This window comes from Microplitis mediator, chromosome 2 (assembly GCF_029852145.1).
Source record: "Microplitis mediator isolate UGA2020A chromosome 2, iyMicMedi2.1, whole genome shotgun sequence".
NCBI classification, from domain to species: domain Eukaryota; kingdom Metazoa; phylum Arthropoda; class Insecta; order Hymenoptera; family Braconidae; genus Microplitis; species Microplitis mediator.
Window position 1 is genome coordinate 16,672,420 of NC_079970.1, and position 23,663 is coordinate 16,696,082.

Sequence of the window (23,663 nt, forward strand, 5' to 3'; positions counted from 1 at the left end):
AAAAAAAAATAAATAATTTATTTTTATAGATCAGCGTAGTTTATTAGAGCATTGTAAATTATTAACTTTAGCTCACTGCCACTGTTATGTTGTAGCAGTTTATAAGTCTTTAGCTCTTCAACTTCATCTTTCTTATGAAGATATGGAAGCTGCAGTTGAACAATGTGAAGAATCACTTATTGAAATTAATATAACAAATTATCTTCGTACTGTTTGTAAACATCTAAATAATTTACCATTAAAATCTGATGATTCAAAAGAATTAAAAAATTTTAAAAATACTACATGCTCTGAAGTTCAGCAATTACATAATTTAATAAGAGATAAATTTCAAAAAATAATAACTGTTGCATTTAAACCAGTACCAGCTCACCCCGAATTTTATTATTGTTCACCATTACATCATTCTGAACGATTAGATTCAATGGAATTTCATCGTTCTGATAGTGATGATGATTTAAATTTTATATTTCATTCAGAAGCAATGGATTGTAAAATGGATAATACTGTTGGAAAAAATAATATATCATTAAATGCTACTTGGCCAAATATTAAAAATAAAAAATTACAAGTTTATGATTCAACAGAATCACTTATTAGTGATTTACATGAAGATGAAAATAATATAAGAGAACAACCATTATTTTTACAATTAAGTTGTTCAGTACACTCTGGTTCTAATTTTTTAAGTATTCCTGTTAAATTATTACCAACTTGTTTTTTTTCTGATATTAAACAACCATTAGATGAATTTGGTGATATTGATTTAAAAAATTTAAAAATTACATTAGATATAATATGTTTGAATTTACCTAAAGATATATTGGAAGTTAGTACTGAAAATGATATTAAAGTTAAATCAACATCTTACTGCAGTTCATCTTCAACTGGTAGTATTAGTACTGATAGTGAAAGTTATCCAGAAAATGATAATGCACTAGATAATGAACCAGTTAAAGAAAGAATATCTCATCTTCCACCTTATCAACATCACGCAATTTCAACTCTTACATCTGAAATTGAATGGTTATTAAAAGATGAAATAGTAACAGCACTTCTTGATATCAATCCACCAACAGAAGAAACATTACATTTTGTAGCTCGACATGTTGCTGATTCTAATGGACGTACTAGCTGTCATTTTGATAAAGTACCACTACATTTTGTTTTTTCATCAACAAATAATGCACCTAAATTTTATGAAGAACTTATTAAAATGGAAATTGATCGTTATAAAATAAAACAATTAAAAGAATTTTTATATTTTGTTAAAGATGATAGATTAGTTAATAACAATACTGAAAAAATAAATGATAGTACTGATATAAATAATAAATATGATGAAGAAAAATCATCAATAATACCAGATTTAGATTATTCAGATTGTTTACAAGATAATAATAATAGTTGTACAAGTAGACAAGATTCTGGTGAATTACCTGGTTGTCAATCAGAAGTATCTAGTATTGGCGAAGGACGTCCAGGTACTGATGATGGATATGATGGTGACAGTAGTAATTCAGAGGATGATTGTTATTGGCTTGTTGATTTAGATAAACGTCGTGAATTACTGCCAAATTTTTGGCTAATTTTACAAGTTCGTCGTAATCATGTTGATGTTTATTTTCATTGTCGTTTTTTAGAAATAGCATCACCAGAAGTTGATCGTTATAGACAAGTACAAAAAATGGTTGTTTCACAAATAGCAACAATATGTCGTCGAGTTAATCAATATTTATTATTAGAAAATCTTCATGATACACGTAATTGTGATACATTGTTAGAGCCAGATTTACATGATGATCATTTAATACGAGCTGATTCATATAATGATTCAGGATCAGTAATAAAACATGAATCAATTGTAAATGTACCAGGTATGTTTAGATGTTCAGTTGTTTGGGAAGAAATTTTTTGTTTACATCCACGATTAAAAACAGGACCAGGAAGATCTGGATTATCACGTGGTATTAAAGCACTTCAAGTGGTATTGAATCGTTTTTCTGTAAATAATCGTAATAATATGTTTGTTTATCGTGAAAATAATTCAAATGTATTTTATTTAAGACTTCATGAACAAACAAGTGATGGTAAATCACTTCAAAATAAATTATCTGAAAGTGATGAAAGATTAATGGTGTCAAGAAGTAATAGTATTGCATCTTTATCGCAATCACGTATAAGTGGATCACATCAAATGGATTTAAGTAAAATAGATGATACAAGACCACGTGTTAGATCGTTTGGAGAAAAAGATTCTGATTATATGAACAAATGTGATGATTCAATAGTCCTTATGGTACATGGAATTTCCGAACCAGGTTTAGAAATACGTCGTGATTTAGTTCAAGTATTGCATAACAGACTTGATGATGCTGTACTGGAGGTATTATCTGTGATGTTAGCTAGAAATCCAATGTGTAAATTAACACCAGCTGATGTACATTTTATTCAAAAACCATATCGATCACCAGAAAGTTATGTCCAATTTTCTGTACAGCCTTATTATATTAAACATATTGACGCATTGGCATATTATTTACGACAAAATATTTTACAATTTTTATACATTCCTAAGTATACAGATCCACGTGCTCATTATCATTTGCAAGATTATTCACAGCCTGAAGGTTCAAAAAAACGTGTCCCTGAAACTGACATTTTTTTAAATAATCAAAGTCAATCAAGTGGAAATCGTGGAATAGCTTGCATTGCAATGGCTATTGATAAGGAAATAATATTATCGAGTGATAAAATTTTTCCGGATTCAATGAGAATGAGTGATTTTTCAGATGCGCTTTCAACATCTGTTTATGAAGGTAAAACTCGTTCTGTATCTATATCAGATGTACCTATTGAATTTCGTATTTGGAAACAGGGACGAGTTAATGTTGAAACATTAAAAGAAAAACTTGGGGCTGCAATAAAACACGCTATTTGGGATTTAATTACGGAATTTTATCTTTTTTCTGTACCATTAACTGTACCTGTTAAAAATAATTTAGTAGATTTAAATGATGATGCAAATGATAGTTATCAATCATCAAGTAATATTAAAAATTCAGAGCAAATAAAATTAAATTGTAATTCTTATGAGTTAGGAGAAAAAGGTGTGCTTAATGAAATTTATCACAAAACTTTACCGTGTTGGTTTCAATTTGCATTAGACATGAGTGTATCATCAGTACGTAAACATGTTGTAAAAATAAATCACAGACATCATATTTCAACAACAGTAAAAGAATTACAAAATTTAATTCGTGTTAATGCTCCTGATACATCTACACGTGCATTTGTACTAGACCAAAGTCAGCCATTTATTATAAATGATACAGTATCACCAGATACTTATTTACCATTTAAAAAATTAGATTCACTAAATGATGATGATGAAATAAAATATAATCCTGACAATTATTCTTTTGAATTTGATGATGAAAATATAAATTATGTGCCATATGAATTTGATCATGACGATACAAAATCATATTCAAAAGCAGTTATTGTCGCTAGAAACTTTAATCAATGGAAAGCTTCATACAGTAATATTTCTGAACCAGATTTTTTAATGCCAAAAGATCAAAAATTACTTCAAAAATTTAATCCATTAATTCAAGAATCAAATTTTATTCCACGTCAACGTTTACTTTTGGCAAAAGTACAAGGTGATGAATTTATTTTATATATATATAATTGGTCAAAAGAACGTTCAGAAAAATTAATTAAACAAGCAACAAATTTGGGTACATGGTTATCTTCAAGATCTGTATTACTTTCAAATGTAGTAATGCAAAAATTAGGAATATTTCATCATCAACCAATGGAATCTTATCATTTACGCGACGATCATTGTCAAATAACTGATATTGAAGCAGTAACAAAATTCTCAACAATGTATAATGCTGATAGTAGTGATTGGTCTAAATCAAGTCAGAGATTGTCAACTGGTAGAAATATTCATTATCCTTTAGTAAGTCAAGTAATGCGTGATGCAAGACCAAATATGTATTATCCTCCAAATACATTTGATCCTGTTGTAAAAGCAGTACATGATCTTCAAGATTTACATCAACGTGAACGTAAAAATAAAGAAGATCTTACAAGATTACATACAATGTGGCAAAGTAGAGGTGCTGCACCAAATATACCAATGTCATCAACAAATATAAATACATTTAAACGGTATTCACGTCTTATACATTACTGTTATACACCAATACTTTTTTTACCTCAATGGAGATTTCAATCAGCAGCAACTAGAGATCATTCATTAACACCTCCGTCATCTATTTCACCAATAAATTCTCAATGGCAATCATCATTATCATCAGATAATTATCAAAAAGTTGGATCAAGTACTAATGAAACAACAACTTGGCATCAAGAATTATGTAGATCAATGATGTTTGAATACAATCAATATTTACAAGAACTAGGTTTTAATCTTGTCGAAATAGATTCTTCTAGTCATAAAAATTCAATTGAAGAATCTAATCAATTAAGAAAAAAATGTTATTTAAAAAAATCAATGCTTGGTGGAATTTTATTATTTGAACTTTGTTTAGAAGAGCCATTTTTTACAGCTAAATTACATGTAATTGAATGTAATCGCTTACAAAATAAATCCGGTGCTACTTTAGTTAATCAATTTATATTAAGTTTTGTTGACACTTGTGAAAAAGTTAAAATTAATATGCATTTACATTCATTTACATATGATTTTCATTTACGATGTATTCATTCATATATTTCTGGAATTGGACAATGGTCATTAGTACAGGGTTATCATATAACTCATTTTTTAGATGATTTTATAAAATACTACAGTAAAGCTCCTAATTTTGCAAGAAATCTTGTATATAGTGATGTAATTACTGTTAATAATTTAACAACACCAGCTTCAACCCTTTACTCATACTTATTGTCACATGAAAAAACTTATGGTATGCAAGTATTTGGTATGACAAGTGATTCACTTGATAGTCAAGATAGTGAATATGTATTAGTACGTTTACAAAATACACCGTCAGTTAATTATTGTGATATTCAAGATAATAAATATACTGATGATTTTACTGTTATATTAATAGTATCAAAACAAGATTTACCAGTGCAATTTGAAAAAAATGAAATAATATTAAAATATTATTTAATATTAACAAGTAAACGTGAACTATATCCTAAAAAAGAAGTTGAAAATAATAAATTAGGTAAATTTCGTACTGTTTATAGTATCGTTAAAACACCAAGTGGTTCACATGTTGAAAGTTCTGTTGAATCCACATCAACAACACCAACACCATCGTCCAATAGAAGTTCTAGAGATGAAACAAATGTTGATTATGAACTTACAGATAATAATATAAATACGACTGAATTTATAAAACAAGATAGTAATAAAAATAATATCAAAGTTGATAATGATGATGATGATGATGATGATGATAATAATAAAGAAATAAGTGATAATATTATTATTAATCAAATGTTTGCGCCTACACCACCACCAGTGCCAAGCTCACCATTAACAAGTGCAGGGACAATAACAAGATCATCGATGAGTTCTCCACATTTAATTCAAATTCGCCGAGAGTCTATTAATTATTTGGGTTATTATTCATCTCATGAGCAATTAATGCAACAACTTATTATTTCTCAAGCACGTGCAGTTCGTCAACATATCACTAGTATGATTGAAAAAGGTATGTTACACTGCAGAACCCATCTATTATGGAATAAATTATTAGAAAATAAATCTACAATGTCTTATGCTGAGTTTACTGAACTTCGATCACTTGCTAAAGTTGAGCCATTATCAAATCTTGATTCACGATTAAGTCCACTTATTAATCAGCCAATTAGTTGGTATCAAGCACTTGCTAAAGTATTGCAAAATAAATATCAAGAACATCATAAACAATTTAGTACTCCAGATGGAAACATAAGTCATCATTTGATATTACATCCCAGTTATCTTCAAGTATTTATGATGCTGACTATTGACCTTCATACCTCACGAGGTGTAAGTAAATAACATAAAATTTATACTAATTAGTTATACATAATATTTAAAAAAAAAAAAATTATACTATTATTAATATACTTTATAATAATTTCAGGAATTGTTTGCGGTTTATCGAAAGTCTGGTGAAATAACAAGTACACCGTTTAGTGTAAGCGAGATCCATAATTTAATTGAAGGCTTCGTTAATGCGTGTTGCTTTCATTTATGGATGGGTCTTTACAATCAATAACAATACATTATCATTATTATTGGATTTATATAGACTACTATTAATTAATAATATATATATAGTAGTCAACTATCGTTGATTATTAATCTCATTTCCACATCGTTGATCACAACGAATTTGGCTGTAAAAAACTATATTCTCATTACGATGTGTATGTACGTGTAAATATTAAATATATATTTTTTTCTGTTATCAATCTGGCTTTTTTTTGTTTGTTTACACTGATAATTTAAATTTAAATAATATATGTTTATGTCAAGTTATGAAAATTTTAACCAATTTATTAATTTTATTGTTAACTAATTATTCAAGTTCAACGGTAAACTTTATTTCGTTAGAGTTGAAAAAAAAAAATTACAATTTGTTTTTTTTTAACATCACATTCAAATGATTATTATTAAAATGATATTATTGTTATTATTCTTATTATTATTATTAATTAAAAAGTATTACTATATTACGATATTAATACTAAGTGTACAACCATACATCTGTCGGGAACTGAGGACTCATCTTACGTAAACGAATTATTTTTTGTGTATATTTTCCAAGTTTGTTTGTTTGTTTTTTTTTTTTTTTGTTTTTGTTATTATTTTTTCATTAGGCTCTTTATGATTTTATTAACATTCACACATAACAATCATACATTCTTACATTTTTACTAAACTGACATTTCAATTTTTGTTTTTTCAATCGTTCATTTATTTAATATTTGTTTTTTTTTTTGTATTATATTTTTAAAAAGTCGCGATCTATTTTTTGTCATCATTCAAAAGAAAAACTACCAAAGCTATTGATTGAAATACAATATATCAATATATATATCACTGATAATCAATCTTTCAATTTTTTTTTCTTTTTTTTTACTTCGCTCAAAGTATAATATCTTACAATTTTTGCTTCTAGATATTATTCATAACAAAGACATCTACTATTTAGGTTTACAAATAAAAACTTATATCAAGTATTAATATTAATTTTTTTTTTCTTTTTTATATTCAAAGTTAATATTAAGCTCTGCAACTGTGCAATTTATTCATTCAACAAAATAAACTCTGACATTTTTTTTCTGGGAAGCGTTGTAGGGTGAATTTTAATAATTACACCTCCGATTCATAACATGTATATACATACGCTTGTTTAATTATGCTTGTGATTGGATTTAATGCAAGTTTCGGCAGCGGTTGTGTAAATTATTAACCGTATTTTTTTTTATAGCGTATTAATATATATTTGAATATTTAATTTTTTGTTTTATATTGCCTTTTAATATTTATGTTTTGTCGGAATCGTAGCAAGTGAAATTATTAATTTCGTTATTTTTACGTATACTTCCGGAAACATAAATCAAACTTGCAAAATAATTATAAAAAGACTTTTTTTTTCTTCATTAATTTACTGTTAGGTGTCAATTAGCTTATGCAAATCCGAATCCTTCGCTGCATTCATGAATCGCTTTAAGTAAGTTGCTTCGTAATTTATCATAGGTCTCATACACAGGTAAATCCAATTGATTGAAGCTGTAATAATTTACGAATTAATTAGTTTGGTAAGTAAGTAATTATTTACTTGATAAAAATAATAAATAATTACCATGTATGTGCAGAAGGTAATCTATCTGTCGAACGATCATCACGATGAATTTGGAATTTCTGTACACCATTCATACCTTCAAGGGCACCAAAACCTTGAAGTGGTACTTTTGATGTACCCGTGACAAATTGTAGAAATTTCGCTCGATCAGCTTGATCAAATCCACGTAAAGCACGCCAGAACCACTGAATCTGCAAATAAAAAAAAGAAAAGAATAGTTTATTATTAAATAAATATTATTATTTATGATTTTTGTTATTTGCCTTGGTAGCCAGACTTTCTGATCAGAAAGTTGGTATTCATTAGTTTGCGACCAACTTGACGACAACTTTAGCTTTTGTAACTTATAGCCGCAAGTTGAAGGCAGGTTTCTGAGAAAATTGAAGGCAACTTTTCGTCAACTTATGGAATTGCCAACTTTTGCCACCAACTTTCTCAGAAAGTTGCCATCAACTTATGGAAATGGCAATTTTTGCGGCAGTAGTTTGACGCCAGGTTGCCGCCAACTTGGCTATCAGGGTGTTTATTTAAATAAATAATTTACCTGTAGCGAGGTAACACTGTATTTATGATATTCTGTATTAGCTCGAAGATCTTCGATGTCGACGTTTGGTAAACCACTTATTAATAATTCAAGTTCTTGTTCATTGAATATTGATATTAAACGTTTGGGAATTATGTCATAGAAACCTTCTAAGAATGAATTTAATCTGAAGAAAAAAAAAATTTGAATTATTTGTCAGTAAAATCAAGTTGATTAACAACAAAATAATATAATACATACTGTTTACGAATAGCTCCAGTCATTTTCATTTGACAGACTAATCTTATGTACTCAAGTTTCGTTTCTTCTGTAACAACTATATTCCGTCCATTTGGTATCAAATCTCTTACATCATTGACCCCGAATTCATTGACCTATTGAATAATTTATTCATTTATAAATAATCAACAATCGATTATATTTTTAAATAAAATATAGTGTGTGACAAGGGATGAAACAAAATAATTTCAGACCTGACATCACCCGCAGTCTAAAATCGTTTTTAATCCCTTGTCACAGACTATACTTTTCATGATTACCTGCATTGGAACTTAAAGTTTAAGTGTCAGCAGCCAGTCAGAAACAAGTTAATTTAAGACCAATGGTATGATCAACTATTAGCGTAAGCGTAAACTGTGATTTGAAATTTATAATTAAGCAGAAACTATAAATACTATATTTATTATTCACACTAATTATTATAAATCTTAATCACAGTCATAACTGTCATTTACATAAATAAAACTAATGGTCGGAAATTATCATTAAACAAATGACAAAGATCAGAGTTGAAATTGCGAATACCATCAGTCAGCGGGCAGAAACGTTATTTGGTTCTTTCCAAGAGACGAAACACATTTGTTTCTGCCCGCTGACTGAAGGCATTCGCAATTTACGCGTTTGATAATATTTGTTCGTGGCATTGGACTGAAATTAGCATGTTTCAATTGGGTGTAGAAACTGAAACTTCAAGTTTCGATGCTGGTATCATGAAAAAATAAATCATTGTATTTAATAATTACCTCAGCAGAGAAAGTCAATTCGTATCCAAGATCAGAAATATTATTTTCAGTTAGATACACAAGGCCCTTGTAGAAACTATAGTCTTCGCTCTCCATATCAGTATGCTTTACAAGAATACCAAGAATATGCTTGTAAAAGCTACGAGTGAAATAACACTCTAATAATTTGTTGTCATAAATTGCCTTAGCTGTATTTAAAAAATAAATAAATATACATTAATATCATATTAAAGGTTTTTTTTTTTGTTTTAACTTATTAATACTTTTATAAATTTAAAATATAACATACCTATTACTCGGCCGACAAATTTGTAGTAACATAAATGATTTGGATTACAATGAGATGATGAATTAATCATATATGTAACGCGATCACCAGGACTGACAGTGAAAAGTGCATACATTGGATTGAATATTTCTCTTGAAATAATGACATACCACTCTCTGAGTAAACCACCAGCATCTTGACCTTCTTCACCTTCAAAAACAATGTAAAAACGATTTTTCCATTCATCAGCATTTCTACGATGAAGTTCTCTGAAGGAATCTTCAAATACATGACTTCTGCGAACATGAACAGCAAGTTCTTCTCTTCGTATTCCTTCATCCATTCGTTCTAATTCCGTTCGGAAATATCTTCGTTTAACATCAAAGTCTAAAACTCTCGTATGATCAACAAGTACTGAAAATGGACCATCTGCCAAGTGAGTTGTTGTTTGCCGTAATATTTGATTTAACACTGTTCTATGTGTTTCAGCAAATTTAAGGAATTTCAATTGATCGGACGGTAATGATTTATGTGGTGCAGGAGTCATATCCCATGAAGAAATAGTATTGGCAGTTTCGCTTTGTGATTGACCTTCATTTTCATTATAAATTGGTGAAACAGGTGCAACATCTGCTACAGCTTCTCTTGGTTCAGCATTTGCGTCATTGTTACGATCGCGCGTTGACGTACTAGATGACGAATGTACTAAGAAGAAGGCTTCAACGGCAGGTTGTAGAACAAGGACGGCATGATGATCTGGAGTATGTTCTAACTCGAGTAGACAAGCACTTAAAGTTTCCCATAAATTATCCAATACCAAACTTTCACTCAACAATGGAAGTGCTGATTTATCCTCATCTGTCTTTGATGATGTTGGCGTTTTAAGGCTGTCTGGCTGTGATGTTACTGCAGTTGTTGCTACTGCTGCTGTTGCTGTTGTTGTTGTTGTTGTTGTTGTGGTCGACATCGTTGTTATTGGTGTTGGCGTTGGTGTTGTTGTTATCGTTGTTGTGTTAGCAGCTTGTGCAGTATCCATTGCAGTGCTTTCAGATGTACTATCATCAACTGTTGTCTCTTGTACTTGTTGTGTTGATGGTATAGTAGTTTCCATAGCAGTCTCCGTATGTGATGCAGTCTCATTTTTCTTTTTATTTGCCAAATAAACGGCTTCTCTAATTTGTACAATAACTTTAAGTATTCGTAAGAAGAATGCTTGACTAGAAGTCTTGCTGACCAGTGCACTCATTGATGGTAATTGAAGATCAGTACCAGCTTTAACTTTTGATGGTGCAGTAATAATAACACTATCTTGAGTAAATCGATCTGTTAAATTACCACGACCAGAACCGCCAGTACTTGTTGATGGTTGCTCTTCTAGTGAATTTCTACGACGTATTTCACGATTTAACACTTTAAGTTCTTTCATTAATTCACTAATATGATCACACACCATATTAGCTAACTCCATAGCTCCTTCTAATAAAAGTTTTAATATCAATTGTCGTGTAGGATCTGGACAGTGTGATAAGTTAAGAAGTAAAGCAGTAGCATCCTCTAAACCTTCTTCAGAACAACTTTTACTTGTTAAAACTTGAACAGCAAGACGAAGATGTCCTTCAGGTGCAGCAACACTTTGTTCTTTACTTGGTTCAACTTTTTTATTTTTTGTAGCATCTTGACGTCGATAAGAATTAACTTCAGTGAGACCAATTGAAATAAGAGAAAGCAGTCGAAGTAATTTATCAGTTAATTGACTACTACGTCTTACTACTGACCAATGGAGCATAGATATTAATTGTCCAAAAGCTGAAGATTCAAATGATGTCAAACTTTGCTCTGGTTCACTGCCAAATCCAGATGTAAAGTGTGTTCGGGCAACGGATTTACCTTTTTTTGAAGCACAAGAATCAAGTCTGAGTAACATATCCCAAAAATCAGGAATATCACTTTTTGTAGATTTTGATGCAGATTTTGGTTTTGCTCCAGTCTCTTCTTTACCATTAGTTTCTTTGTCTTTACTCTTTTCTTCAGATTCTTTAAATTTAGTTGGCACAAAGTAACCAGGAAAACTTTTAGCTAAAGAAATAAGAAGTTCTAGTGTATGCCTACAAACAGTTGGTGCTGCTTGAGGATGAATAGCAATAACGTTTCCTTGTCTTTCTGATTTTTTTCCACTATGTCGTAAAACGTGAAATACATTAGCACGACAGCCAAGAGCAGCATCAATACTTATATTTAACCACGATTGTAAATTATTTCTTGATTCTGATAATTTTGGTGAACAATAATCAATAGATGGATGTACTGTTTTTCTTTTGAATTTACTAGTAAAATCACTCATTATTTCTTTATTTTCATCATTACTACGTTCCATAATATTTAAAAGAGCTTTTACCACCCATTCACGTGTGCTTGTATGATAACAAAGATTTCTAATTACTCTGTGAAGTCTTAATGTGTTAATTTTTGGTTCATCAACAAATAAAAGTACTAGTAGACATGCCATTGACTCGTGATCAAGAAGTTGACGTCCACGTAAACGTAATCCAGCACTTTGGTGAGCTATACTAGTTTCACCACGTGGATTCCATGAGTTCCATTGTGCTCTCTGAGTTACTGAGTGGATTGCGTATCGTGTACCTCCACCTCTACCTCTTCCAGAGTTTCTTAAAATACTTGAAAGTGTTGTATTCCCTTGACTTACATGATTAAGAAAACGTTCTTGCATTAAATGTCGATTACGTGCTTCCCATTGTCTTCGAAGATTTTGTGCTTCTTCAGCAAGATCAGGTGGTAGTACAGACATCTGTGATTCTTCCATGTCTGTAAGAATAGCTTGTCGTAATGAAGGTTGAAGATTTTGGAAGAAAGCTGCAGCGTCTACTGGATCTGCTGGATTTGCCGAAGCTGCTGCATGACGTTGTTGCTCTAATCGTTGCTGTGCAAGAACTTCTTCTTGAATAGCAGGTGGCAATGCAGCTAAAAATTCAGGATTAACTTCTACTGGTCCAGTGACTTCTTCAACAACAGTTGCTTGTGTACGTTGTCTTATTCTTTGAAGTCTTAGTTGTTCAGCAATAACTTCATCACGCATTTCATCAGGCAACGCAGCAAGGAATGAAGGATCCACTCCATCTGGTAATTGAAGATCTTGTGTTACTTGTTGCTGTGCTTGCGCTTGTTCTGGTTGTTGTTGTGTTTGTTGTGAAAGTGGTTGTTGTTGTTCAGATGACGTTTCTTGTGGTTCAATCAATTGTGGTTGGGCTTCTTGTGATGTTGTTTGTTGTGAAGGTGTCTGTGGTGTTGCCTGTTGTGATTGTGATTGTTGTTGTTGTTCTGGTATTTGTTGAGGTACTGGTTGTTCCGTGAATGTTACAGCATTGTTATCAGTGGTAGATGAGGATGATGATGCAGGGTCTTGAATTGAAATATTGGCATTATTTTCCCGTCGAGGTTGTTCAATACCCAAAAATCTGTGTACCCATGCACCTGGATCTCTTGGTTCTGGAAGTTGATTGTATGAACGATTGAGATTTATTTCATCTGAATCAAGATTTGATGTCAATCTTCGTAATCTCGTAGCTTCTTCTGCACTAGGCTGAAGAACAGAATCTATTAAACTTTCAGCAAGTTCAAGTGGTGCATTGAGAATAGATAGAGGATTTCTTGTTTCAGACATTTGTTCTTCTGGAGGTGGTGGTGGTGGAGGTGGGGTTCGTTCTTCATCATCTTGAACAGTAACTTCCATCTCACCAGTAATTTCAATTACATTTTCATCACGATCACTATTTTGTCTGACAGCTTCTACTGCAGCTTCAATAGTCTCAGCAAGTCTTCTAGCACTTGTACTTGTTAAAACAGATCCTGATGGTTGTTGTTGTTCAGCTTGAGATGATACAATAACTGATGATCCTGATTCACGTGTTTTTGAAGTTTCTTTAGTATCTTTAGTGTCTTTTTCAGAATCTTTTTCGGTATTTTGTTGTTTTTTACGTTTGTCTTTTCTCTCTGCTAATTCAGCATTACGTTGTTTTTCTAATCCGGGAATTAATTTATGAACAACGCCAACACAACAATCAGGTTGTGAATCACCATCCAACAGTTTGCTCTCTTCAATCCACCAATGAAGAGCAGTAGGAATGTTATTTAATGTTGCTGCTAAACTTGGTCCAAATAAGTAACCCGATTGATCAACAAAATCTATTTGTTCTTCTTCCTGATTAGAAAAAATACCAAGACTATTATCCATTACAACGACACGTGTATCACGGAATCCAGATGCTAATACTTGACTGGCTGACATTGGAAGTGTTTGAGCTGCTGGGACCAATAATCGTTGTAAAATAACTGGAGAATTTGAGTTTCTTGGATTGGCTATTTGAAGATATTGATATCTACGTTGACGTAAAGCTCGTTGAGCTCTTGAGTTAGCTATGTCTAGACTACTTTGTCCCATTAATAATGGATGTGATCCAATGCCATTGCCTTCAGAGACAGACGGTAAATCCTCAAATAGTGAAACAGGTAAAGGGAAGTTTGCACTCCAAGAGTGGTTAGGTCTTGTTGATGTAGGTAATGTTGAATTATTCTCATGATTGTCATAATTATGAGGAATCATTACGACATTACTAACGTCTCTTTCAGCGGATGCCATCATACGAACAGCATCACTAATACCTTCGATATAACCCATGTGATCTTCTTCTCCATAGTTTGATGACTCTTCTTCCTCTTCATCTTCTTCTTCATTTTCTTCACCATCGTCTTCCTCTTCCTCTTCTTCATCGTCATCATCATCCTGAACATCATCTTCATTATCATCTGATTGATTACTATCTGAGTCTGAATCAGAGCTCATTAGATCCTCCTGAGAAAAAAAAAAAAAAAAACCATTAAAATATATGAAAAATTTATATTAATAAATAAATAATTAAATATTTTATATTATCATATAGACTGAATGAGACGTTACTCTTACGGTTGTATCACGGGTTGGATCAAAGTCACCATCAGTATCACGCATTGCAAGGCTTTCATCATCAATGTCCATTGGTCTGTGAGATCGTGACGTTGGTTCTTCAGTAACGGCAGAGCCGTCTCTGGAAAATAAAACACTATTGGATTATAAACACTGAAGTTCTTTTTTTTTAAATATTAAATAATTTATATAATAATTAGTAATAATTATTGCATCATACCTTTCCAAAAGTTGATCCATGATATCTTCTAATGCAGCTTCATCACCTTCATCTTGAACTTGACTTTCAGAAGTTGGTTCAAGACTTTCAGCATTCAATGAAATATCATGCTCTGTATTTTCAGCATCTTCATTAGCTTCCTCACCAACTGCATGAGTTGCTTCTGATGTTGTTGTACCAGTTTGATCACCAATTGGTTCATCTTGAACAGTACGATTTTTCGGTTTTGGAAATTTATTATTAACAGTACCAGGCATTGGTTGATTAATAATTCTTGATAATGTTTCAAGAGGTTTCAATGCTGCATTAATAGTACCAGCCATATTTGGACTTGATAAATCAAGACTATGAGGAATTTTAGCTAAATCTGTAATTATTCCTTTTTTTAGCATTATTCTGACAACATAATTAACATTGTTATACTGATGAACTTTTGGTGGTACTCGTAATGGAGTATGTGATGTTGGAGGACAACTGTCAATCATTGTTGAAATTAATCCAATGAGTAATTGTAATTGAGCATGTTTTTCCGAACTTTCGGGTAATGATAAAGTTCGTAGTAATGCTGCTTTAACTTCAGTAACTAAAGTTGTTTGAGCATCAGGTGAATGATTACAAGAAGCAATAGCAGCAATAAGCATTCTTGCCATACTACTACACTGACGATCACCGGAATTTTCAGGCAATACCGGTAAGAGTTTATCCAAAAGAAAACCTAGTGCTGTTGTATCTTCAGTAACCATTTCACTTTGTCCTGCTCTGTATGTATGTTCAGCTATTAAATTAGCAATTGCACCATAAGAGCGTATTGACTCTGCTAACATTTTTAAAATTGCTGATTTTGAAAGTAAAGGTTTTTTAGCTTCCTCAGGTTCAACTTTACCATTATTTATATAATCAGTATACATTTTTAGTGGTACTATTTGATCATCATCATCTAATGGTCCATTTGTAGTAGATGCATTATTTCTTGTACCATCAGTTCGTCGTGAGCTTGTTGTTGTTGTTGATGATACACCAAGGCCTGTTGTTGCTATTGTTGTAATAGTAGTTGTTGGTTTTTTTTCAGGACTTCCTACTGGTGTAGTTGTATTATCATCCGGAAATACAGGAACTGGTTTTATTAAAGCGTCAAGAAGATCATGAACAACACTTACAGAAACATCTTCAGCCATTGGCATTGCTGATGAATGATTTGATGGTAAAGCTTTAACAACAAGACGATTATCAGTATCATCTTTTTTTAAAACACTTATATCAACTCGTAAAATATCTTCACAAACTTGACGATAAACATCAGGATTTCTACAAACAGCACTACTAATTTGTCGTGTCATAAAAAGAATTTCTTTATAAGCAGGTGGAATATTTGCTTGAGTACGACTACGAACAACTTTTTCCATAGCAAGACGAAGTGTTCGTGGTTCTTCTAGAGTATGTCGTATTAAAAGAGTACTCAAACTGATACAACCAATAAAACTACTAGCTTGAGTCATATCCAAAAGTAATTGTACTCCACCTTCTCTAGCAAATACCTCAGCATTTTTATAATCACGAGTTAATCGTAAGCAGACTTTCATTAAAGCATGTAAAGTATCACGATCAACAGGAATTGCTAGTAATTTAACACAGGCACGAACAATACTTGGTGCAATACTTGGATCTAAACCTTGAACAACTGTATTGCGTTTTTCTTCTGTTGTTGTTTCTTCAGTATCCATATTTGAGTCTGATCCGGAACTAGCATCATCACTGTTGGTATTGTGAAATTTAAAACCCATTGTTATAGGTCGTCTATTATCACTGTCTTCATTAACTTGTGTCATGCACGAAAATGTTATTAAATATCTTCGACGTGAACAATTTATTCTTACACTTGGTTCACCAGCCCAATAAGCGTCATTTATCAAACGATTATTTAATGGTGAATAAGGTGTCCATTTTCCAGTACTTAAATCAAACCATTTCCATATTCTATTTGTTACTTTGTGCATAAGCTGTTTACGTTGAGTTAATACAGCAACTTTTTCTAGTCTATCAATAAGTAAAAGAAGAGGTGCAAGCCATTTAGGTGTTTTAACAGCAGGCATTTGACCATCCTTACAATCTTTTGAAAGTTTATTTTTATTTAATGTTAATGGCCCTTCACTGATTACTAATAAACGAACTAGTTTATCAAGAATGGCACACTCTTCAACTATCTGAGCACAAGGAACTCTCATTTCTTGGAAAGTACCTTCAAAGAACAGTGTGTATAAATATATACGTCCAGCAACTTTTGTAGCTTGTTCACATTCAACTAATCTAGTACCGGCATCCTCATCTGGTGATTCGGCAATATCAATAAGATAATCAACTAGCTCACCAATATCACGCATCAAATGACGTAACATAGTATCACGCCATTCTTCACCATTTCTTTTTGTTATTGTTACTAAAAGATCGCAAATTCTGTATACAGTATCAGGCATTAAATCAAGTAAATTAAGACACTGTTCTAGAGCAGTGCTAGTAAATTCATCAATTGTTTGTGTAATAGGTACATCTCGTGGTTCTTCAACAGATTTACGTGAATCTGAATCACCAAGAGACATTGCAATAGCATACATTACTTGATCATCTGTAAAGTCTAAATCCATGATAGGTCCTTGTCCACTAGCATCACCAATAGAAACGTCAGGTCTACGTTGAGTTGCTGGATTACTTAAAAGATAATCTGTTGCTTGCTCGACAGATAACGTATGGAGTAATGCTTCTACGCAATGAGCACGACTGAAACCCATATCCATTAATTGTCGAAGATGTTCTGCATTAATATCAGCTTCAGGATCATCTCGTCGCTCTGTAGCATTGTTACTTCCTGTTCTAGGTGCTGTTGCAGCTGTTCCACTGGTACTTGATGTATCTTCGGTAGTTTCTTCTTCTGTACGCTCTTTTATTAATTTTTCTCCACGAAGAATGTGTCGTAGTATAGATAGTATAGATTCAGTCATTCGTGCGCCGTAATTCTTTAAAGGTTTCTTACCCCACATAAGCATGACTGCTTCAAATGCTTTTTTGTGTATATCTTGTAGATATTTAATTATTGGATCTTGGGATCGATAAGTATTATTGTAACTAGTACACTTGGCTAATCCAACGTGAGGTGAATCCAATATAGCTTTTGGATTAACCATTTTTTCTAAAAGCATCAACCAAGCATCAAGAAATTCACCAGTTCCATCAGGTAAATCTGGATGTTCTAAACCTTCAGATAAAGGAAATTGTTCTCCACCTGATAGAGCCCAACGAAAGGTAGAGAAAAAAGCATTTTGTCCACCTAATTGAACAAATTTCTGTAACATCAGATGATAAGGATGACGTTTTTCATCAAATAACATTGGTGAAGTAAATCCTAAAGAACAAATTAGGAAAGTTAATTTAAATTTAGGAAGTGGTGATGGCGGAAGTTTATCCCAAGACAAGCCACGAGTAAGAAGAATATTAAGAGCACATGCTACTCCTCGTGCAGCAGAATTAGGAATCGTTGGCATCATTGGTAATTGTTGTCCACGGCGTTGTCGGATAGGTGATCCCATACAAAGTTTAACTAATAAACCAAAAAGTTCAGCTAGAGCACGGCCAAGTCTTGAGGATGCTCCCAAAAGTGGTTTAATATATTTAAGTTGATGTGCACTGGGTGATGCTCTTCCAGTACTGGTACTTGGTTTATCATCTACTTCCATTGATACTGGTGGTGGATCAGTACTTAATGCTTCCATTGCAGTTGTCATACCATTACTACCCATATCTGATGCAGCAGAAGTATTTGGCCAAACAGATGTATCTCCATCTGCTCTTAATTCAGCTGGGATAAGTTTATCCATGTCTTCTTTACCAAAATCACAACCAGCTGGAATACTATCATCACTACACAGTGCAAGTAAAAGCGTACTTTCCCATACAAGTGACATGTATAATTCTGATAAACCTTGAAGAACTGATAAACCAAGCTCTGAACCCCAATGATTCATAGAGAGATTTCTTATTTCACTTTGACTAGTTCGGCAAACATGAACAAACATTACAACATAACTGTGAGCTGCATTCATTGCATGAAGTAATGGTGTTGCAGTATCACTTGTAAATGCTGTTTCTAAATTTGGTGCTGATGCAAGTTCATGAAGAAGAACTGAACCACCGGGTGATTCCATATGACTATGAAGTGGTTTAAGAAGACTGAGTACTTCATTTAGTTGTAATAGACCGGTTTTTAATACAAGCGGCTCGTGAGCAAGATTAAGAATACTCTTACAAACTGATGCAACAGATTGTGCAGGTTGTGCCACAGGATAATCAACTGGTAAATTTGGTAATCCAAGAATAGATAATAATGGTACTAAACCTTTTTGAGAGACAAATTCACGACAATGATCATCTGTTGAATTATTACTTAATATTGCATCAACAAATTTCATTACATTGTGAATGTAATCAACGAGTGCAATTGGTGTTTTTTCTCGAGGTTGTTGCGGCGGAGGTCCAGGTTGTACAGGTGATGGTGATGGCTGTTCTTCACGTTGTGGATGTGAACTTGTACTTGCTTCTTCCTCATCTTCTTCTTCTTCATCACTACTACTTCCTCCAGCTCCACCACTTCCGGCTCCATTATCACCAACACCTACACCAACTGATTGACCAGATGATTGTCGAGTATTTGAATTTGAATTCGATGGTGAATTTTCAGTTTTACTAGCTGCTCGCCAACAAATGTAACGTGGATCACAACCAAGTACACATAATTCTTCAAGCAATTTTATTATTGCTGCAGTTGCATCGGTCTTCAAGCTTGGCTGATGACGCATAAGTTCATCCATCGCATTACCAAGATTAGACGCCGTATCGCCGAGAGGATCAGCGCTACGTCGTCGACGCATTGCTGATAAGTAATTTGGTGATATTAATACTTTGAAAATTCTTTCAAAAGGTCGACGTTTCATAAATGATTCAAGACCACGTTGATTTAAACACAAAGCGCTGAACACATTTGGTAAAGAACCTAAAACTTCTCTAGTGGCCGGAACATCTTTAATGAGCAAAGCGTGAAGTACTACATCCGTTAAACCGTTATCTTGTAAAGAAGATAGTAATGATGGTTCTTGAAAAACATAAACTGTAACTACATCAATTGCTAATAAAAATAATGATGGTCCATAATATTCAGAGTTACTTATAATATGTTTCAATGAAGATGGAAGTTCACCCTCCATTACATGTCTAATACTATCTGAAAATGCTGGATCTTGAATAGCCTTTTTCAAAAAATTAAACATTGATTTTAATAGAGCAGCTCGTTGAGGTAAACATGTTTTGCCTGACCGTATTGGTGAGCTGTTGTTACTTGAATTTTGTTCTATTTTAGTTTCAGTTTTAGAATTTGTATTTTCATCTTCAGAATATTCCATTGGATTGCATATTTCTTCACGTTCATCGAAAACTTGATTAGAAGCTCGTGATGGACCAGCTTCTTCTGTATTTTCAATTGATTTTTCACGAGTAGATACCGGAACATCTTGATTGTACATACTTGGATCAATTTCGAAAGGCTGTACCTTTCTACAAATATTAACCTCCATATCTAATCTATTTATAAAACTTGACAGACCACCGTGTGCTTGAAATCCTTGCATATCAATGTTTGTGATGAGATCAATCACCCGTACAGCTCTTGTTACAAACTAAAAATATAAAATACAAATTTTAATACTTAGTATAAATTAAAATTAAATAAATTGAATTTTTATAAATTAAATGTAGTGATGGTTAAGATAAATAATTTACCGTAATATGCTCTAATTCACTTCCAGGCCAGTTTATGACTTTGAGAAGACTTTCCATCATTCCACAACTAACAAGAGCCTCTCCACCGGCTTCATAACTGGCAAGATGATACAAGAAACTAAACAATGCAGTAGCCAATGCCAAAGGGAAAGGTTGACCATCTGGTTGTGGCGATGTAAGTGTTGTTATACACGTACGAACCAATACCGGCAAAAATCCATGATAAGAACTTGCACCGGTAACATCTATTATCATATTAAGACGAGAGCCTGGTTTTTTAGGAAAGTGAGGATTTCGATCAAGATGGATGATACTTGTGAGTGTACGTAGTGCAGCTGCACGAATATCAACAAGATGAGGATGTGGAAGTTCTAATAATTCAACCAATTCCTCCAATAATCCAGCATGAAGAAGACTATGAGCATTTTCTTGTAAGGCATTGCTGTAAACAAGTACAGAGAGAGCTTGTAGACGAGCTTGAACACACTGTAAACGTCTTCGATAATCAGAAAAACTGTGAGCCAATCTGATGTGTGTTAAAAGAGCCATTTGTCTATCTTGTGGTACGTTATAAAATTTTATCAAGTCGTTCATAATTTGTGCTGGTGTTTTGCCAAGTTTATCTACATTTTCAATATGTATATATGTTACTAGATTAGTCTGTCCAACTTTTTTAGTATTTGAATTTCCCGTTGAACTGTTGGTTGCTTCAGTAGCTGTTGGATTTTCTGCATAGTATTCAAAGTGTAATGTAGTAGCGCTTGGTGGAAATGGCTTATCTGGATGTTCTTTACAACAATCTGCAAGACCAAAACCATTTTCTTTACCACCCCAACTTTCAGCTAAATGATTTAAACGACTGAGTAAAGCCTGGCGCTTGTCACTATTTAAACGGGTGATAAAATTGCTTCGTTTACTGAACATATACAAAAGACTCAGAACACCAAGTACTACTTGCATATCACAACTTGACAGCAAAGTTACAAGATGCTCCATGCTATTATAAAGATGCCGAGAAAACGAATGTTCTATCAATAGAGTGGTAAAATGAAGAACCCAGAGAAGCAGTTCTTTTGCCTGTAAACAGAAATTATTTTAATTAAATTTACAATATTGATATTCATAATAAATATAATAATAATAATGGTGATAAACAAAACTTACTTCTCTATTTTGAGGAAGATCACATGCTAATTCCCATGGATTATCATGACTTCTTGCAACAGCTGCTTCCAATATACTGTCACTAAGATCCAACACATCGATCCAGTGAAATAATTCACATTTTCCAAAAGTCCAAGCATCAATTTGTTTTAATTCTTCAAGCAATTCGCTGTGAGAGCATGATCTAAGTTTACTGATTAGTGCCTGGCACTCAGCAGGCTGTAAATAAAATAAATAATTCAAATAAACATTGATAATAAGATTAACAGATAATTTAAAATTGATCCTAGTATTACAAAATTTTATAATCAGCTTACCACTTCAGAAGTGCACTTTTTCAATCTGCTCCTGTCGATCTTCATTTTGAAGAATTAACTATGCTTTTATAATAATCTGAAAAAATAAATAATTAATTAATAAATTATACAACGACTAATGTTAATAGATAAATATTAAATAATTAATTTACATTATTTCAATAATTTAAAGTTAATTAAAATTTTAAATTTTATAATCATTTGAATGTGCAAAAAAAAACATCACTGCGCACTATTCTACAATTATTAATTGATATTTACTTATTTTAATGAATATTGCATCATACACGTTAATATTTGTTCTTATCTAATTGAAACTTTTTTCATACAAAGACATGAACTCAAAACATATTTGGACGGGATTAAATTGCACAGTCATTGGGTAAAAGAGACCAACTAACCTCTTATCAGGGATAAAAAAAAAATATAAAATTAATAACAATAAAAGATTTACGTAAATAGAACGTTTACATTTCATAAATAATTGTAATTAAAATTTAGTAATTATAATATCGTAGGATATCCTTTTTTCCGTTTAATTGTAGCTACAGTAATAATTAACGGTAAACTTGTGAACAAGGAACACGAGACATTGAGAAAAAAAAAATGAATATATATATCAATGCCTTTTGAAGGAAATCCCGGATAAGAGAAAGCCAATACAAATGAAAATGATGATATTTACATATGTGAATAAGAGAATAAGCTCGACAATGCGCAAAAAAAAAAAAAAAAAAATACAATCGTCAAGAACTCCTGTAATGCCTTTTGCTTACCTAATGACTCCTAAGTCGAGGGTCACGAGCGTTATTCGTGACGTCGACCTCGACGTAAATGTTACTGTTAATAATGTTTGTATCGAAATAATATTTTTTTTTAGCAATGGTCCCAACGAATTTATAAAGAAGAATATAATCGCCACTCAAAACGGGCATTGCGGCCGTCACAGCACGGAAGATGGAATTTTCACCACCACCGGGCGGTGCTGCTTTACAGCCGTTATCTTATTAACGTTTTAACTTGTCTTCAATTATTTTCTTAACTAACAAACACACCTGGTACGTTTACGTGTTTATTATATTTTTTTATTTTTCTAATACTAAAGAAAAAAAAATATATATGTATGTAAGTATGTATTTATACGTTCGCGTGACTATTACTGTACTTGCACGACGTTCGTTGTGCGTTGACTACCTATTGTACGAATCAAAACACTATCTTAGTCCAGCACTTCCTTTTTACCATTCACCGCCAGTATGACCGCCGATCGTCGCCATTTTAGCAGTGCCACACTGCCATCACTACAACGATATTCCTTTATTATTTTTATTATTATTTTTTTATTTTATTTATAATCTCATTAAACTATCACAATTTATTACAATTTTTTTATTTAATATTTACTTAATGTTGATAATTCATCGATATTTTTTTACTTGATTATTTTTTTTCTTATCCACACAATTGTTCAATTCAAAGAATA

The 23,663-nt window shown here is 32.3% G+C and overlaps 2 protein-coding genes across 5 annotated transcripts in view; one reads left to right on the top strand and one right to left on the bottom strand.

Annotated features, from left to right (window-relative positions):
* The window catches only part of LOC130664268 (KICSTOR complex protein SZT2-like), a 16,561-nt gene extending 9,667 nt beyond the window's left edge, over positions 1–6,894 (top strand). Inside the window, exons 10-11 of the mRNA XM_057464151.1 lie at positions 30–6,022; positions 6,120–6,894. Of these exons, the coding sequence (XP_057320134.1) occupies positions 30–6,022; positions 6,120–6,254 (6,128 nt within the window). The 3' untranslated portion in view covers positions 6,255–6,894. The remainder of the gene's footprint in view (positions 1–29; positions 6,023–6,119) is intronic.
* Positions 6,798–23,639, bottom strand: LOC130664267 (E3 ubiquitin-protein ligase HUWE1-like). Of its 4 annotated transcripts, none has more exons than XM_057464148.1 (12): positions 22,957–23,639; positions 22,181–22,256; positions 21,864–22,082; positions 20,700–21,776; positions 14,880–20,596; positions 14,654–14,780; positions 9,703–14,548; positions 9,414–9,601; positions 8,632–8,765; positions 8,392–8,557; positions 7,848–8,038; positions 6,798–7,774 (listed from the first exon to the last, which is right to left on the bottom strand). In XM_057464148.1, the coding sequence occupies exons 2-12, from the start codon at positions 22,223–22,225 to the stop codon at positions 7,672–7,674; spliced, it is 12,813 nt and encodes a 4,270-aa protein (XP_057320131.1). In that variant the 5' UTR covers positions 22,226–22,256; positions 22,957–23,639; the 3' UTR covers positions 6,798–7,671. The 4 variants fall into 4 exon arrangements, with proteins under 4 accessions (XP_057320131.1, XP_057320133.1, XP_057320130.1 ...); XM_057464150.1 differs by having other exon boundaries at positions 14,660–14,780; positions 22,957–23,638; XM_057464147.1 differs by having other exon boundaries at positions 14,660–14,795; positions 22,957–23,638.
* Positions 23,640–23,663: the final 24 nt, after the last annotated feature.

Bases quoted from the DNA above. Each gene is read 5' to 3' on its own strand.
- LOC130664267 (XM_057464146.1), bottom strand. From the start codon at position 22,225: ATGAAGATCGACAGGAGCAGATTGAAAAAGTGCACTTCTGAAGTG. The intron at 14,549-14,653 runs GTAACGTCTCAT...TTTTTTTCTCAG, and splicing joins CCCGTGATACAACCGTAAGA to GAGGATCTAATGAGCTCTGA. The intron at 8,766-9,413 runs GTAATTATTAAA...ATTATTCAATAG, and splicing joins AATTGACTTTCTCTGCTGAG to GTCAATGAATTCGGGGTCAA.